We start from the raw sequence: 20,052 nt of genomic DNA on the forward strand, positions 1-20,052 counted from the left end.
CTATCAGAATTGCTGTTTGGGTAGAGTTTCCATGTTCTTCCAGTGACTCCGTAGTTTCCCCCAGGTGCTCTGATTACCCTTGCATCCCATAGATGTACTGGTATGATGATTAGCCATTATAAATTGCCCTTGATGTATCTGGATGGCTGGAGAATTGAGGCAAGTTAATCAGCATGTGAGAGGTAGAAGATTAGAAGTGAAAAAATGGGGGCACTGGATTGGTGGGAATGATCTGAGGGCCAATGATCTGAATTGATAGACTAAGCGACCACCTACTATGTCATAAGGAAATGCATGAACATCAATTTCTCGACCTTCTGGTAGTACCCCCACCTTCACCATTCCCCATCCCCTTTACCCTCTCTCACCTCATCTCCTTGCCCACCCTTTGCCATCTCTGGTGCTTCCCCCCCCTGCCCTTTTCTTTCTTCCATGGTCTTTTGTCCTCTTCTATTAGACTCCCCCTTCTCCAGCCCTGTATCTTTTTCACTAATCAACCACCCAGATTTTTACTTCGTCCCTCCCCCTTTAAGTTTCACCTATCACTTCAGAATCAGAATCAGGTTTATTACCACTGACACGTGATGCGACAACACATAATCTGGGGGGGGGGGGGGGGATAAATAAATAAATAAACAAACAAACAAGTAAATCAATTATGTATATTGAATAGAAACGTGCAAAAACAGAAATAATGTATATTTTTTAAAAAGTGAGGTAATGTCCAAAGATTCAATGTCCACTTAGGAATCAGATGACAGAGGGGAAGAAGCTGTTCCTGAATTGCTGAGTGTGTGCTCTTTGTACGAGTTTGATTTTGTTGCACTTTCTGCAAGTTTTGCCTTTAAACCGGCATTGGTCTGGTGTATTTGAAACCCTGCCACAATGGTAACACAGTAAGAAGCTATTCCTGAATTGCTGAGTGTGTGCCTTCAAGCTTCTGTACCTCCTACCTGATGGTAATAGTGAGAAAAGGGCATGACCTGGGTGCTGGAGGTCCTTAATAATGGACGCTGCCTTTCTGAGACATCGCTCCCTAAGGATGTCTTGGGTACTTTGTAAGCTCGTACCCAAGATGGAACTGAGTAGTTTTACAACTCTCTGCAGCTTCTTTCAGTCCTGTGCAGTAGTCACACTCCCCCCATACCATACCAGACAGTGATGCAGCCTGTCAGAATGCTAGTATCAGCTTAGATGTTTCCCCTGCTAAGTGTGTAGAATTTTTTAAATTCTTCATTAACAAAGTTGAGGACATTAGAATGAACATTCCCCCCCCCCCGCCCCCCGCCCACCCATGACCTAGCTGTCTCACTGGTTTGTTCATCTAAACTGGTCTGCTTCCAACCTATCATCCCACCCATCAAAGATTGTGTCCACCATGAAACCTGCAACCTGCCCCCTTGACATTGTCCCCACTCTCCTCCTGAAGGATGTCTTTGACATAGCCGGTCCCAGCGTCCTCTCTATTATCAACAGCTCCCTGGCCACTGGTATCGTTCCAACATGCTTCAAGCATGCCGTGGTCCAGCCCCTCCTGAAAAAAAACAATCTAGACCCTACCTTACCTAGTAACTACAGACATGTTTCTAAACTTCAATTCCTGTCAAAAGGTTCTCAAAAAGGTTATTCTCAGTCAATTGTTGCTCTACTTACACCAAATCAACATCTTGGAAAGATTTCAATCAGGTTTTAAGGCTTATCATAGCACAGAGTCTGCCCTGCTGAAAGTGTACAATGATCTCCTCCTCTCTACCAACTCAGGTGACTCTGCCATCCTAATTCTTCTTAACCTCAGTGCAGCATTCGATACTGTAGATCATGCCATTTTACTAGACCGTCTCCAGTATGGGGTTGGTGTTGATAGCACTGCCTTGAACTGGTTCACATCTTACCTCAAAAATAGAAGCTTCTCTGTCAATATAGGCACATTTTCCTCTTCTCCAGCTAGTCTCTCCTGCGGGATCCTACAAGGTTCCATCCTAGGTCCCATTCTTTTCTCTGAATATATGCTTCCCTTCGGCCAAATCATTCAAAAGTGTGACATTTCTTTCCACTGTTATGCTGGCGACACACAGCTTTATCTCCCCCGAAACCAAACGACCAGTCAAAACTAGTCAACCTCATGAACTGCTTTGAGGACATAAAATGTTGGATGGCACAAAACTTCTTACAGCTGAATGAAGGCAAGTCTGAAGTTGTCCTGTTTGGCCCCCCTGACTTCATCAAAGTGATTACCAAAAGTCTTGGTAACTTGTCCACCCTTGTCAAACCCCATGTTAAGTCCCTTGGTGTGGTATTTGATTCTAACTTTAAGTTTGACAAGCAAGTTAATGCAGTAGTAAAAGCCAGTTTTTTCCAGCTTCGTACTATCGCCAAAATTAAGCAGTTTCTCTCTTTCAAAGACCTTAAGAAATTCATCCACACCCTTATATCCTCCCGCTTGGTCTACTCCAACTCCCTGTATACTGGGATTAGTCAGTCATCCCTGTCCCGTCTGCAACTGGTCCAGAATGCCACAGCCAGGCTCCTGACAGGTGCCCGGAAGAGGGACCATATTACTCCTATCCTGGCCTGTCTCCACTGACTACCAGTTCAGTTCAGAATTGATTTTAAGGTTCTCCTGTTTGTTTATAAAGCCCTAAATGAGCTGGCACCCCACTTATGTCACAGACCTTCTAACCCCTTATTCTACTTCCGGGTCCCTCCGGTCAGCTGACTTGGGGTTCCTAGCTGTCCCGCGATCTAAGTTTAAGCTCAGGTGTGACCGCGCCTTTGCTATTGTAGCCTCTAGACTGTGGAACAGTATTCCCCTCCCTATCAGATCTGCCCCCTCCATCGACTCTTTTAAATCCAGGCTCAAAACTTACTTTGATTCACTAATGTTTGAATCCTCCTGATGTGGCTGATTTTTGGCTTGTGCCTAGGCCCTTGTGTTGTTTCTTTTGTGCCTATAAGCTGTTTGCCTTGTTGGTTATGTCTGTGTTTCTTGTATTTATGATGTTAGCCATCTGCTCTGATCTGTACAGCACTTTGGTCAACATGGGTTGTTTTTAAATATGCTATATAAATAAATTTGACTTAACGTGACTTGACTCTCCACAGTACATCTATTGAAGTTTTCGAGTGTATTTGTTGACATGCCAAATCTCTTCAAACTCCTAATGAAGTATAGCTGCTCTCTTACCTTCTTTATAACTACATCAATGTGTTGGGCCCAGGTTAGATCCTCAAAGATCTTGACACCCAGGAACTTAAAACTGCTCACTCTCTCCATTTCTGATCCCTCGATAATGATTGGTATGTGTTCCTTCATTTCACCCTTCCTAAAGTCCACAATCAACTCTTTCATCTTACTGACATTGAGTACCAGGTTGTCACTGTAGCACCACTCCACTAGTTCATATATATCTCAGTCCTGTATACCCTCTCGTCTTCATCTGAGATTCTGCCAACAATGGAACCTTGTGTTTCTCTCTCCTCTCCTCCATACTCACCTTGTAAATCTACTCCTCAGCTTCTTTTCTCTAGTCCTGCCATAGGGTCTCAGCCCAAAATGTAACTGTACTCTTTTCCTTGATGCTGCCTGGCCTGCTGAGTTCCTCCATCATTTTGTATGTGTTGCTTGGATTTCCAGCATCTGCAGATTTTCTCTTGTTTATGATTGGATCACACTCCATTATCAGCTTATAGATTAGTACCCAAAAAGATTATCGCTCTTCTGTTTCTTGATCTTGTTCCTGGAGATTCAGTGTCAGTTGACCCTGCCAATTCCATCTGGCCCACACCTTCATTAACCTGGTCCAACACTACTTGCCTTTATTGGGATCTTTCTCTTCCTTCAGGTTTAGGGCTACGAATCTTACAGGTTCTGTGGGTGTAGTTTAGTGCTGACTTGTTTTCTATGGTTGCAGCTGGAGTTAACTTCCTTCTTGTCCTCTTGACACCTTAGCTCTTATATTGGTGTTTGGTGAACCGGGATAATGAAAAGTGTATCACTTTTGGTTCAGATGTAATTATGCGGGCAATGGGACTATTGGCTATTTTGTGTTTCTTGATCCTGTTACCGAAGATTCAGTGTCATTCGACCCTGCTATGATCTCCCCTATGTCTTCATTAACCTGGTCCAACACTACTTGCCTTTATTAACCTGGTGTGTGTTGGAACACATCATCAAATGGTTCAATTTAAGAGGGAAGCTTATGTGAGAAGGCTGTTCTTGGACTACAGTTCAGCTTTCAACACCATAATTCCCTCCAGGTTTGACAAGAAGGTCAGAGACCTTGGCCTTCACCCTGCCTTGTGTAGTTGGATCCTGGACTTCCTGTCAGCTCGCTAGCAGGTGGTAAGAGTGGGCTCCCTCATCTCTGCCCCACAACACAGGATCCCCTAGACTGTGATACAATAGCTGCACCTATTGTTAAGTACCCCGTAACTGGGTTGCCAAACCAGCAGAAATGGAACACGTGTTGGAGTCTGTGATTACTAGGAACTAATAAAGCTTTAGATTATGAAGACACATAGTCCCCTTTTATTGTCATTTAGTAACGCATGTATTGAGTAATGATACATTATTTCCTCCGGTGTGAGATCACAAAAACACAGGACAAACCAAGACTGAAAAAACCGACAAAACCACATAATTATACATATAGTTACAAATAGTGCAACAATACCATAACTTGATGAAGAAGTCCATGAGCACAGTAAAGTTCAAAGTTTCTCAAATGTCCAACATCTCACGCAGACGGGAGAGGGAAGAAAAACTCTCCCTGCCATGCCGACCACAATCCGAAAACTTTGAGCTCTGATCAGCTCTCCGACACTGAGTACTAAGCGCCATCTCTGTCCGAGCGATTCGACCTCTTTCTTGGTCGCCAAAAGCAGGCAAGGCCGGTGATTTTGAGGCCTACCCTCTGAAAGATTCTCAACTACACAGTAACGACAGCAGCGGATGGGCGTTTCAGAAATTTCTCCAGATGTTCCTCTGTGCTTTCACGTCAATCTCCATCAAATCAGAAATTGTCCACGGCTGCTATTTAACAGATACGACATCATTTTTCATCGGAGAGCTGCGCACGTGCAGTGTGCTGCCATCTTCTCCTCCCGCTGATTGAAGAATTATTTCTTACTAAAGAAATAAGTAATACAGTACACTAATCGCAAGGATATAAATGTAACAGTTTAGCAAAGATAGTATACACATATACACAGAAAAAGGTAATAGGAATCAACCAAGCTCTATCGCAGTCTAGGGGTAAAATGATCAGTCTTAAGTGAAGCAGAGTTCAGTTCAGTCTAGTGCAGTTCGAAGTAATCGCTGTTGTTTTACCGTTGGAGAGAGAGAGAGAGAGAAGGAGAGTGAGAGATGCAGTTGGTTTCCAGCAAACCTTTTTGATGCCTTCTGATCCAGCTGTGGTCACCGACTGTGAGCCTCTGACCAATTCCCGCAAACCAGTCCTCCAAACTCCCACCACCTTGTGGGGCACACTGCTCTTTCCAGGGTCTCGAGGTGTGTGTCTCCCATGCCTTAACAAACCTGCTATTTTCATCCCCCTGCTGGGGTATCACCTGTCCATCAAACTTCAAACAGTTCAGGTTCAAAGCAAAGGGCCTGTCACAGACACCAACATCGGAATTGTGTTTCTTTCTCGTTAATCTCTCTCTTCTCTCTTATTAGCATTTTGAATGTTTCTCCATTGTCTTCCGTTATCTCTCTCATTAGCATCATCCGTCCTGTAGCTCTGCTTGGCGTCACACATGACACCCCCACCTTTAAAAGGATTTCTACCAGGATAAAAATTATGGGCATGAATGTACATTATAAGATTCGCACTAATATACAGGTAGTCATCAGCTATTCGGCTAATACAGAGAACTTTAAGTTTTAACACCTGGACAGACAATCAGCAATCACATTGTTTTATCTTAATATCAAATTCCTGTAATACCAGGCTCCAACTTAACAAGCATTTGTTTTTATCCTTCATTGTGGCCAAAAACACTAATGGATTGTGATCAGTGTAAACTATCAGTGGTTTCCGTGCCGGACAAATATAAACCTCAAAATGTTGTAATGCCAGAATGATTGCCAGTAATTCCTTTTCCACAATGGAATCATTTCTCTGATGGACATTAAACTTCTTAGAAAAATAAGCCACTGGGTGTTCAATCCCCTCCTTGTCTGCCTGCAACAGCACCACACCTGCCGCTTTGTCGCTAGCATCTGTTGCTAGGGAGAAGGGTTTTGAAAACTCAGGCGCATTCAATACAGGGTGGTGACACAGAATCACCTTCAGACTCTTGAAGGATTGTTGACAAAGGTCATTCCACACAAACTTCTCATTCTTCGGCAAGAGCTTAGTAAGAGGGAGGGTAATATCTGCAAAGTTTTTGCAAAATTTCCGAGAGTACCCCACCATCCCCAAGAACCTTCTCAGGGCCCGCTTGTCCGTCGGGATGGGAACTTCAGAGATAGCCTGCACCTTAGCCTGCATCGGTGCCAGCTGCCCCGCCCTACCACGTACCCCAGATATATGACTTTAACGTGACCGAACTCACTTTTCGCGAGGTTCACTGTTAGATTGGCTTCAGACAGCCGTATAAACAATTCCTCTACTGCCACAATGTGCTCCTCCCACATGTCATTCCAGACCACTAAATCGTCAATATACGCTTCTGCGTTCTTTAACCCTTTTATCACTGAATTAATCATCCTTTGGAAGGTCCCTGGGGCGTTCTTCGTGCCAAAAGGTAAAACATTATACTCGTATAACCCAGATGGAGTGACAAATGCTGAGATTTCTCTAGCCCAGTCGGTTAAAGGAACACACCAGTACTCTTTCAGCAAATCGATCTTTGTGATGTACTTAGCTCTCCCCACTTTATCGATGCAATCGTCTACCCTTGGGATGGGGTAAGCATCAGTTTTTGTGATGGCGTTCATCTTTCTGTAATCTGTACAGAATCATATGCTCCCATTGGGTTTCAGGACAACCACACAGGGAGAAGGCCATTCCGATTTGGATGGCCTAATAATACCTGTGGCTAGCATGTGTTCAATTTCTTTCTTCACTAGCTTGCCCTTCTCCAAGTTCATCCTATAGGGGTGTTGCTTAATAGGCTGATCTGATGTAACAACAACATCATGTACCATCCCCTTGCATCGCCTTGGGACATCCGGACATACATCTGCATGCCGGTTAATTAGCTTAATCAGCGGCTCGCTTGGTTCAGAGGTTAAGTGAGAGACCTAATCTGCAAAGTTGGCCAAAACAATAGAGTTCTCCAATCTGGTTAGCACCATATTTATCTTTTCAAGATGGGTTTTCCCAGCCTCATTTATTTTTGTGATAACACCGACTAGATCTGCTTTCTTATCGTGGTAAGCTTTTAACATATTAATATGCACTAATTGGGTCGGCATACGTCTGTCCGGCATTTGAATAACATAATTCAAAGAGTCTATCTTTTTAATCACTTTGTATGGACCGTGGAATCTTGCCTGGAGGGGGTTGGTTACCACTGGAAACAGAACTAAGACCCCATCGCTCACTTGAAACACTTGTTCGTAGGCACGTCTATCAGACCACTGTTTCATTTTTGTTTGGGAGTTTGGTAGATTTTCTTTGGCAAGGTCACAGATCCTTTTAAGCCTCTCACAAAATTTTAAAACATAATCAATCACATTGACTTGTACTGTCGAACTGGACCATTGCTCTTTCAGTAAGGTCAGAGGTCCTCTGGGCTGATGACCGAAGACAAGCTCGAATGGGCTGAACCCCAATGACTCCTGAACCGTGCCCCTTACAGCAAATAACAAGAGAGGCAAGGCATCATCCCAGTCTCTAGCGTTCTCTTGACAATAAGTTTTAATCATGGTCTTTAATGTTGCGTGGAATCTTTCCAATGCCCCTTGGGACTCTGGGTGGTACACGGAGGCCAAAATCTGCTTTGCTCCCATCTCATCCAACATCCGTCGAAATGTGTGAGATGTGAAGACACTCCCCTGATCTGACTGGATTTTCCTGGGCAGCCCCACCATAGTGTAAAATTTCACAAGGGCCTTTCCCACTGCGGGGGCCTTGACGCTTGCCAGGGGCACAGCCTCTGGAAACCTGGTGGCGGCACATATCATAGTCATCACATACTCTCGCCCACTCGCAGTTCTGGGCAGGGGACTGACAAAATCCACAATTATTCGGGAAAAAGGTTCCCCGAAAGCAGGTATTAGTTGAAGGGGCGCTTTAGGCAGGACCTGGTTCGGCTTTCCTACCACCTGACAGGTATGACACTGTGTACAATATTCAATAATATCCTTCCTCATGTTCGGCCAGTAAAACTCTTTCATAATTCTATCGTCTGTTTTCCTCACCCCAAAATGTCCACCGAGGGGTATCTTGTGGGCCAGGTTAAAAATCTCGTCTCTATAAATTTTCGGCACTACCACCTGGTGTACCACCCCCAACTCCTCATCTGCGGGCACGGTACTTGGTCTCCACTTCCTCATCAGTACTCCCTCCTTCACATAATAGCCCATTGGTTCCCTTTATATTTCTGCTTCGGAGAGAGCTGTCTCTGTCAAACCATCAGCTCCTCATCTTGTTCCTGTGCCTGTATAAATTCCTTCCTCGCTAATGATAAATCTACCTCAACTCCCTCACTAATAACCAATAGATTATTTTTAATATCAAGTCCTATTTAATCATTTTGAATTGGCTAATTGCATGCCACAGTCCAGATTTGTAAAGGTAACCGATACCTGTGAATTATGGGAAATGTCTATATTTTCCATAAATCACCTTTTGAGGAAACCTTGGGTGAGCTAGGACCTTCTTCCTTAGAAAGACAGAGATGAGAGGAAATTTGATAGAGTTGTATAAGATTATGAGAGGCATTGATAGAGTGGACAGCCAACAACTTTGTCGTAGGGTGGCAATGAACAATACCAGAGGACATGCATTTAAGTTGAGTGGAGAAAAAATTAGGAGGAAGGCTTTTTTACATAGAGCGTAGTGGGTGCTTGGAATACACTGCTGGCAGTAGTGGTAAAGATACAACTGGGATATTTAAGAGAATTCTAGGCACATGGATGTAAGAAAATGTGGAGGTTATGGGCTATGTTTGAGGGGAAGGGCCAATTGATTGTGGAGTATTTAAAGATGCGCTGGCATCTTTAAAGGGGAGGTAGAAGCAGGTGTTCCAGGAAAAACTGGACAATTCTAATACCCGTTCAGTGACGACATGATTTAATTTGTTTTCTAACATGCAGCCAATACCTTGGTATTAGTCACTGGAAAGTCTACCTCGAATTTTATGACCAAATTATTGATACTATTACATTTTTATTTAAGTTTCAATTATTCCAGTTACTGATCTAATGCTCTATTTATTGGCAGGACTAATGAAACAGAACTCCTTTCCTACAAAGACCATTTGCCTGTAACACAGATTATTGTTGGGGATACAAACAGAACACACTCAGAAGCAGCCTACAAACTTGGACCACTTCGTTGTTATGGTGACAGTAAGTGTCAAAATCTTTTCAAGGGTTTGGACCTAGGGGCATTTACCATGAAGGCAAAGCTTTCCATTTGTTTCTTGTTTGCTTAATGATAGAAAATGAACTCAAATTCAGATTTATTTATTTATCTCATGTGTATTAAACACACAGTGAAATGCTTTATTTGCATAAACAACTGACAAAACCTAAGAATATGTTGGGGGGCACCACACATGCTAGAGTAACATAGCATGTTCACAATGTTCAGCAGGACAACACAAGCAACAGCAAAAGCAACTGTAACAAAACAAGCAATAACAGCAAAACATAAGCCTTTCCCACCCTTTCACCCACCCACCCATCCACCCACTCACTCATACACACAGACAGGCCTTTAGCCCCATGGTAGAGTGCCCATGGGGTTCCAGTTCCTGGCTCCAGACTTTCAGACTCAGACATTGGGCCTGCAGCTTCTTGTCCCTGGCCAGCCCAGGGGTTTCAGCCTTCAAACCTCTACCTCTGGACACAAGTGATACAAGGGACTACAGATGCTAGAATCTGGAAAGAAAGAATGAGCTGCTGGAGGAACTCACAGGGGCATCAGGCAACATCTGTAGAAGGAACTGGACTGTCAACATTTTGGGTCAAGAGAAAGGTATCAACTTGAAACATGAACTCTCCATTTCCTCTTACAAATGTTGCCTGACCTATTGTGTTCCTCCAGCAACTTGTTTATCTTTGCTTCAGAAAGTGGACATCTTAAAAAAAATACAATAAGTTCATCATTCAATTCTCAGCTTCAAAGTTGCTTGGTAATGTTGTTTTCTATTATCTAAACTTGCTACATAGAAAATAATGGATGCTCTGTTAATTACAGGATAGCGATACAATCACATTGGTGTATCCAATCATATAGTAGACAAACTCCTTTACTTACAGGTCTACAACTCAACAGCAGGCACATTGTTTTTTCTGACTTCCTGTAAAGGGCTCACCCTCTGTCACTTTCTCTCTCCTCCTGATCTATCCAGTTATCCCAATCACCTGTTTTCTTTCCCCTTCTCCACCCACCCCATCACCTATCACCCTCACACTTCCCTTGTTTCCATGCCTTCCTCTCCTTTCAGATTCAATCAGCTTTAGCCTTTTGTTGCTTCCACCTATCACCATCCAGCCTCTAGTGCTTCCCTTGACCATTTGTCCCTCCCCACTGTCTCGGCACTAAACTCTGCAAGTGGCCAAAGTGCTACGCCTGGGCCTTCACCTCCTCCCTCACCATCATTCAGGGCCTCAAACAGTCATTCCAAGTGAGACAACACTTCACCTGCAAATGCGCTGCGGTGGTCTATTGCATCTAGTGCTCCTGATGCAGCCTCCTCTACATTGGGAGACCTGTCGTAATTGGGGGATCACTTCCAATTCTCATTCCTATTTCAACTTGTCAGTCCATGGCCTCTTCTTGTGCCAAAATAAGGCCACCTTCAGGGTGGAAGAGGAACACTTTATATTCTATCTGGGTAGCGTCCAACCTGATGGTGTGAATATCAATTTCTCCTTCCGGTTTTAAAAAAAATCCCCTCCTCCCCTCTTCTTCTCTTTCCCATTCTGAACTCTTACCTCTTCTCACCTGCCTATCAGCTCCCCCTGGGCTCCTTTCTCTTCTCTTATCAGATTTTTTGCTCTTCAGTTCTGTATCTTTCCTACCCACCTGGCTTCACCTATCACCTTCTCGCTATCCTTCTTCCCCTTCCCTGCCCCCAACTTTTTGTCTTGTCATCTTCACCTTTGCTTTCCACTCATGATGAAGAGTTTCAGCTAGAAACATCAACTGTTTATTAGTTTCCATAGATGTTGCCTGACCTGCTGAGTTCCAGAATTTCCAGCATCAGCAAACTCTCTTGTGTTTCTAGTACTTCAGTTTCCCCCTCTCCCATTTGCCTATTGTCCCTCCTCACCTGGATCTACTTATCACTGGCCAGCTGTTGCTTCACCGCTTCCTTCAACCTATTTATACTGGCTACCTCCCCTCTGTCTTTCAGTTTAGATGGAGTGCCTTGGCTCAAAGTGTCAACTGTCCACTTTGTTCAATATGTAACGGCCTTGGCCCCAACTGACTCCCGTTGCCTAGGGTGAATAGCCATCGACCCCGCCAAGCAGTGCAAGTGCTTCGGTGCGGATACGGTGTGAGTCGCCCAGTGATCAACCACGACACAAATATGAAACAATATACAAAGTGTGAGAAAAGAATTATACTTTATAGCAAATTTTGGGTGATGGGTTAGTCGCAACAACTAAAAGAAAAGGCGCCACATGAGTAACTTATCAGTCTTGTGCACGTAATATTTTAATATGTTGGAGCTCACGCCTCCAATTTCATCCACAATGTCCTTCTGAGACTCTGGTCACACCATCCAAACCCCCGAGGTCCGGTATCCACCGCCCTGGAACTGCTGTCCGTTCCCCACACGTCCATCCTCCCAGCTCGCCTCCCGAAAAAGCCCGCGCTCCTCTACTCAGCACACATATACAAGATAACAGAACATGACTTTTATTGGCTAACAAATGAATACAGATTCCGTTATCACATTGTATAACCCAAATATTGCTGTTACAGAGAACCCCTTGCTTAGCAGTTAACAGTACGAGAAGCCATTTTAATATAGCACTTCAGAGAAGCCAATTTGGTAATAAGCAATCAACAGTCTGTCTAGTATTACTGAAAGCCCTACAAGTAGATGCTGCCTGACTCACCGAATATCTTCAGCATTTTGTATTTTGTTGCAGATTCTGCAATGCCTGTCTACATTCTACTCCATTACATAGTTTTATTATTTTACAGGGGTATGGAGGGCTATGGTTCAGGTGCAGGCTGATGGGATTAGTCAGTTTAATAGTTCTGCATGGACTAGTGGGCTGATGGGTCAATTTTTGTGCTTTAGTGTACTATGGTTCTGTGAAGCTCAGTGGTGTTCAAAAAAGAGATCATATGCAAGTTGGAAATGATCTTGTAGTCTTGAGCGAATTGATTCTATTCTTGTAACAAAAAGATCATTGGGCCACTTGAGCTGATGTTTGGTTCCCTCCATCCATTAAAAAATCAAACAGAGGATTAAAAATCTTCAAGGCTGACCTTGCTCATGGTCATCTTCAGAGCCCCCTGTAGAGTGATTGGTGGATCACATGATTCAGGTAGCAACCTCAGCAGGATCCCCCAATGCACAATAGTATGGGCCAAATTCTGCTCCTATGTCTTGATGTCTTAATCATAGTCATACTTCATTGATCCTGAGGAAAACTGGTTTTCGTTACAGTTGCACCATAAATAATTAAATAGTAATATGTAAATTCTGCCAGGAAATAAGTCCAGGACCAGCCTATTGGCTCAGGGTGTCTGACCGTCCAAGGGAGGAGTTGTAAAGTTTGATAGCCACAGGCAGGAATGACTTCCTATGATGCTCAGTGTTGCATCTCAGTAGAATGTGTCTCTGGCTGAATGTACTCCTGTGTCCAATCAGTCCATTATGTAGTGGATGGGAGACATTGTCCAAGATGGCATGCAACTAGGACAGCATCCTCTTTTCAGACACCACCGTCAGAGAGTCCAGTTCCATCCCCACAACATCACTGGCCTTACGAATGAGTTTGTTGATTCTGTTGGTGTCTGCTACCCGCAGCCTGTTGCCCAGCACACAACAGAAAACATGATAGCACTGGCCACCACACACTCATAGAACATCCTCAGCATCGTCCAACAGATGTTAAAGGACCTCGGTCTCCTCAGGAAATAGAGATGGCTCTGACTCTTCTTGTAGACAAGCCTCAGTGTTCTTTGACCCAGTCTAGTTGATTGTCAATTCATATCCCCAGGTATTTGTAATCCTCCACCATGTCCATGCCCCTGGATGGAAACAGGGATCACCGGTGCCTTAGCCCTCCTCAGGTCTACCACCAGCTCCTTAGTCTTTTTCATATTAAGCTGCCGATAATTCTGCTCACAGCATGTGATAAAGTTTCCTACCGTAGCCCTGTACTCAGCCTGATCTCCCTTGCTGATGCATCCAACTATGGCAGAGTCATCAGAAAACTTCTGAAGATGACAAGACTCCATGCAGTAGTTGAAGTCCAAGGTGTAAATGGTGAAGAGAAAGGGAGACAAGACAGTCCCCTGTGGAGCCCCAGTGCTGCTGATCACTCTGTCGGACACACAGTGTTGCAAGCACACGTGTGTTTGTGTGTTTATATGAAACATAATGCACTTTCCATGCCTCCCCCGCCCACCTTCTCTTGGAAAGGGATCATGTAGAGGTCTTAAAAATGTAATTTTGAGACAACTTTGTGGGGTTACAAATTTGGGGAGATGCTCTCCTAATACCCACCAAATTTTAGATGCAAGTTGACATACTCCAAACCGGCCCCCCTCAAAAAACATCAGAAGTTTACCTGAGTAACTAGGCATGTGGCTGAAAAAGAATTTTAAATTTGGACATTATTGCAATGCAGGCTCTTAGAGATGCTGCATGTAAATTGGCTTCTGGAGTTTCCACATAGAGTCATTGAGCACTATAGCACAAAAACAGGCCCCTTGGCCTATCTAGTCCAGGCCAAAGTGTTGTTCTACCCAGTCCCATCAACCTGCACCAGGTCCATAGCCCTCCCATCCACGTTCTTATCAAAACTTCTCTTAAAGGTTGCAAAAGGTGGTGTCTGAAAAGAGGATGCTGTCCAAGTTGCATGCCATCTTGAACAATGTCTCCCATCCACTACATAATGGACTGGTTGGGCACAGGAGTACATTCAGCCAGAGACTCATTCCACCGAGATGCAACACTGAGCGTCATAGGAAGTCATTCCTGCCCGTGGTCATCAAACTTTACAACTCCTCCCTTGGAGGGTCAGACACCCTGAGCCATTAGGCTGGTCCTGGACTTATTTCCTGGCATAATTTACATATTACTATTTAATTATTTATTGTTGTATTACTATTTAATTATTTATGGTGCAACTGTAATGAAAACCAATTTCCCTCGGGATCAATAAAGTATGACTATGACTATGACTAATTTGACTGTATCCACCACTTCTGCTGGTAGCTTGTTCTATACTTCTGAGTGAAGTAGTTTTTTCCCCTTCAGGTTCTCCTTAAACATTTCCCCTCTCACCCTTAAACTATGACCTCTAGTTCTAGTCTCACCCAACCTCAGTGGGAAAGGTCTGCTTGCATTTACCCAGTCTATACCTCTCATAATTTTGTATACCTACATTACATCATAGAATTCCCTTTTAAAAACATTTTCAAAGTACCTTAGAATGTCCTGAGCTTGTGAGAGGAACATTTTGAGGAGAGAAAGAACCTGAAACAAGATCTGAGCTAAAGCACTTCCAAACATGATTTCAGTATTTTGCAGCTAACATCAGTTCAATCCTCTCTTTGTCCGTCCAGGAAATTACTGGAATGCAGCTTCGTTTAACACTGAGAGTTCATATCTCCATTTTCCAACATTCCATGGGAAGATAAGTGCTGACATTTCATTTTTCTTCAAAACAATGGCTTCCTCAGGAGTTTTCCTGGAGAACCTGGGAATCAAGGACTTTATAAGAATAGAGCTGAACTGTAAGTAAGATACCAATTACAAACTGCAATCATTATGTAAATAAACCAACAGCAAATCCTAAAGCTGCTTCAATCTGTTTTCATCCCATTTGTTAAACAATTATGAGTTAGCAACCTGTTTGGAGTATTTTCAGGTTAAAGTAAGACTGCATGTGACATTCAGTCGACAGTGCCTGATAAATTCCCTCAATAACAGTTAGAGGACAATGATTTGATAAATGTTTTAAGCTGAGTGACTTTACTAAAAATCTTTACTCTTCTTGAAATTCAAACTACAGTGCAAATCATAATATCCCTGCAACTTTCACATCATCACTTTCCACATAGGAATTTGGACAATTTATTTAGTATTTCTGTCTGGCTGTTAAATTACAGAAAAAGAGCTCATTCAATTGGTAGCATTCAGTCTAAGTCCTGGAATTCCAACCCAAACACAACACCTTTTACCAGCGTCTGCTCTGGGTCAAGAAGGTGGCTCAGTTCCACCCTCTCAGCGGCGTTTGGGAATGGACAATAAATGCTGGCATTGCCAGCTCCAATTCCGAAAAATGCTTTTCTTTTGTCTAGTTATAAAGTTCGTTTATGGCTTTAGAAGACAAATAAACTGTTCAGTTAAATACATGTCTCAAGTAAACCCTCACAAGCTCTGAGTTTATGCCCTGTTTTTGCTTGCCTCACCATCACCAAGTAAACTGACAAAGGATTTTGTAATCTCACATTGGTCTGATCTGACATACACTAGCAATCACCTTTGTTTTATTATCTCAGCCATTTACTAACATAATTTACATTATGCTTTTAAACATTAATAAATTATCATTAAGACCAGAATAATTTTCAATCACAATATTTTTGTTTGATCATGCTTTTAGTATTGAAAAAGGTACTTTAAAACAATGGCTTTTACTGCATCAAGGGAGCTTTAATTATTTATTTTGTAATCTGGGCCTGGTTGAGATTAGCTTTATTTGTCACATGTGCATATTGAAATGCATTGTTTTGAGTCAACACAGTCTGAGGTGTGCTGAGGGCAGACTGCAGGTGGCGCCATGCTACCGACACCAACATAGCATACCCATAACTTACCAATTCTAACTCGTACATCTTTGGAATGTAGGAGGAAACTGGAGCGCCCAGAGGAAACCCACACAGTCAGGGGAAGAATGTACAAACTCCTTTCAAACAGCAGTGGAAATAGAAACCTAGTTTTTCATCTAATACTGTACAGTTCTATTGGTATATTTCAAAATAGCAAAACTCTCTCAGTAAACCTTTGATCATTTATTTGTAATTAATATTCTGAGTGGGAATGAAAGCACCTTGGTTGTAAATGATGCATGCTATTTATCTAATTATATTGTCATCTGCGGTGAGGAACAGAATAACTGTATGCATTAGTGGCAACCTTTACAGTGAAAGGATCAACCAGCATTGGATTTTCATCCTGTTTTCTTAATCATTCCTGTATGATTGAAGACTATAGTGAAGGTTTCTCAGAAGCTTAGCTCTAAAATCATGCCTAGGGATGGTAATTCACTAAAGCTTCTGTCTGAAATTCTCTCTTCTGTATTAATAGAGAGAAGATCAAAAGTTCATATGTTACAATGGCTTTGAAGCTGAGACAGTAATTTCAAGATAGGAGTATTTACACTGAGGTGCCATAATTTGCTGTCATACTCTCTGCAGTTTATTCCAAATTATATCTACCTGAAATTGTAATAGTGTCCATTAACACATGGATTTCAAAGAGATTTTAAATCATCTTTTATTCATCAATGTGTAGTAAGCATCTTAGCCTGCTTTCAATGAGATTGTGATTTTTTGGCAATGTCGTTAAATGAAGAAGTCCAGGTTTCACAGAGAAAGTGAATAATAAGCTGGATTCATATTCAGAACAAGACATTACAAGACTAACACAACACTATAAATCCACTTTACCTTTGCATGCTGTGAAAGTAAGAAGCTGAAGCAATTTTATATCCACCACCAGTCAAATCTCATCAGTTGCAATTGTTCTGTGTGAGCCACATTGGGTTTCATTGTGACTGCGTTTGCTCATTTTGCCAAGGACAGATTTGCATTCCCAGATTTTTATGGAATATAAATGATGATGTTTCTCCTTGATAATCATAAAATATGGTATATAGTCATACTTTATATGACAAGTCATTCAGTTATATCTAGCTGTTTCCAATTCATGCATGGGGAATGGATGTTGTCCTTGCCAGTAATGTCCACATCTCTAGAAATAATGTAGTACATGTCCACTTATGAATAAAATGTAGTTTGCTCCTGTATTAGATGAATGCTCTGAGAATTAAAATGCTATTCTGATCAAATTTAATTACATATCAATCCAATTGCAGCTGAGCAGATAATAATTCTGCCTTGAGTGAAAGGTGGTGATTTTTAGTTCCCATCCAAAGCTCAAAAAGCAATATTCTAGGCAACAGTGCCCTTTTTTCTAAATGCATTGTTTATCTAGTGATGACCAGGGGAGTTAATACTGGTATTCTGTCCAATATCTGTCTCTCTTGGTAGTGTAGCAGTTGGCACAATGCTTTACACACCAGTGACCTGGGTTCAGTTCCTACTGCTGCCTGTAAGCAGTTGGTACGTTCTCCTCACAACCATGTGGGTTTCCTCCAGGTGCTCCAGTTTCCTTCCACATCCCAGACATGTAGGTTCTTAGGCTAATTTGTTGGCGTGGACTCATTGGGCCAGGAGGACCTGGTACTGTGCTGTGTCTCTAAAACATTTTAAGAAAGTGAATAATGTGTTCAGTGGGAGCAAATTTAGCCACTGTATTTTTGACATCTATGATTACTCTTCAAGGTATTTCTTCAGCTGTTTACCGCACCTTAGAATATCAAGGCCATGAGAGATTCTGTAAAAATGCAAATCATTTTTTAACTTTAATTTCAGTTAGTAAATCCATAATTATATAAAGGGATGAAGGGAGGATGATGTTAATGATTGGACTTGCTCTTTTTCTCTCAGCTTGTCACAGTTATTGAAGGCTGTTCCTCAAGTTAATGATAATTACCTCTACCTGTATACTCTATATGACTTTCAGCTCCAGTGGAAGTGGTTCTTTCATTTGATGTGGGTAATGGACCGTTGGAGGTTATTGTGAAATCACCCATGCATTTGAATGACAATCAATGGCATTATGTTGAAGCAGAACGAAATATCAAGGAGGCATCTCTTCAAGTGGATCACCTGCCAAGAAGCTCTCAAGAGGCACCCTCTGATGGGCACATTCAGTTACAGCTCAGCAGCCAACTGTTTGTAGGTAGGAGACCCTCGTTTACTAATCACCTGACACTTTCCTTGGCACCTACAGCAGATAGCAAAGAGGTCAATTCAGGAAATCATATTTTTATTGCAGTCTATAAAGTAATTCAGTACACATTGGTAACTGGTTCAAAACTAGAGTCATTGTTGTACTAAAATGCAATAAGAAAGTCACCTGTGTAAATGACTCAATTCTTTTATGAGAAACCCTTTAAGATCCTTGGCTTTCCCCCGGTATTTGAATATATTCCTAATTCAAATATTACACATCCTGAGAACAATGGGCATTCAAAGTCCATCTATTAATACTTAGTTTAGTATCTGTGTCAGAAATTAAATGACTTCTGAGGCTTATTAATATAGTGAAGAAATATTGAAATATGCATTGCAATAGATACCTTGATGCTGTACGGAAGCAAATTGGCTGGTTCGGTTAGTGAAACAGCAGATGCTGATTGTGGGTAAGTACAGCAACTGTTCTCACAAGCAAGCAATAAAACACTTTCCTCAATGTAAGTCAAACAAGCACTCATCCAAGTCCCTCAAACTATAGAAACTACAACATTCAGTACACTTGTTAAATCTGTCCAAGTTACATAGGAAGATTAAACAAGCAATAAACAACTACTTAACCAGGTAGGCACTCAAAACATGAGTGCTTCCCCCAATGTAACTGTAACATACATTTTAAATGGTTTCTCCAGCACTCCCCAGGGCCAAGAGAAAGACTAGCACACCTTTGTACACCTACAGACCAGAAATCAGTTGCAGGTATCGCAGCATTTGACCTGGGACCATGGAGCTAACCAATGAGAAGGTGGCTACGTACCTCATCATTGTCCAGCATGGTGGAAGTGACTTTCAGAATAATGTTCGAATGGCAAATAAGTAACCTTTCATATTACACTTGAGTCTCTAAAGTTCCTACGATATGTCATGGAAATATAAACAAGAACTGTAGGTTAATGTTGTCTTTGAATTATATGTGAAGAGTTCATACAGGGCTTGTACATTTTACTGAATGTTTCAGCAGTTATATTCTTTGCTCATTTGAGTACGAAGACAAATGTATCAAGGGAATCATTATGCCAGCCCCTCAGATTGTGTAAATTACTAGATCTAGAGGATACAATGCTGAAACTTTAAGGCATTGGTCAGACTATATTTGGAGCATTATGAGCAGCTTTGGGCCCCATATCTAAGAATGGATATGCTAGCATTGGAGAGATTGCAGAGGAGGTTCACAAAAATTACCGCAGGGATGAAAGGTTTAATGTAAAAGTATTTGATGTCTCTAGACACGTACTCACTGGAAATTAGAAGAATGAGCAGGGATCACATTGAAACCTATCAAATATTGAAACGCCCTGATAGACTGAACATGGAGAAGATGTTTCCTATAGTGTGAGAGTCTAGGGTGAGAGGGCACAACCTCAGAATAGAAAGATATCCCTTTGGAACAGAGGTAAGGAAGAATTTCTTGAATGAATCTGTGGAATTTATTGCTTTACTTAAAGCAAAGGCTGATAAGTTGCAGATCATTCATGGTGAATAAGGTTACGAGGAAAAGGTAGGAGAATGGGGTTGAGGGGAGTAATAAATCAACCAAGATGGAATAGTGGAATAGTTGGGCTGAATGGCCTAA

At 42.2% G+C, this 20,052-nt stretch overlaps 1 protein-coding gene across 1 annotated transcript in view; it reads left to right on the forward strand.

Moving 5' to 3' along the window:
* The window catches only part of LOC140198395 (contactin-associated protein-like 5), a 1,369,276-nt gene that overhangs the window by 893,283 nt on the left and 455,941 nt on the right, over window positions 1–20,052 (forward strand). Inside the window, exons 16-18 of the mRNA XM_072259488.1 lie at window positions 9,396–9,523; window positions 14,940–15,110; window positions 18,187–18,405. Of these exons, the coding sequence (XP_072115589.1) occupies window positions 9,396–9,523; window positions 14,940–15,110; window positions 18,187–18,405 (518 nt within the window). The remainder of the gene's footprint in view (window positions 1–9,395; window positions 9,524–14,939; window positions 15,111–18,186; window positions 18,406–20,052) is intronic.

Source organism: Mobula birostris, chromosome 5 (genome assembly GCF_030028105.1).
Source record: "Mobula birostris isolate sMobBir1 chromosome 5, sMobBir1.hap1, whole genome shotgun sequence".
In the NCBI taxonomy this organism is placed as follows: domain Eukaryota; kingdom Metazoa; phylum Chordata; class Chondrichthyes; order Myliobatiformes; family Myliobatidae; genus Mobula; species Mobula birostris.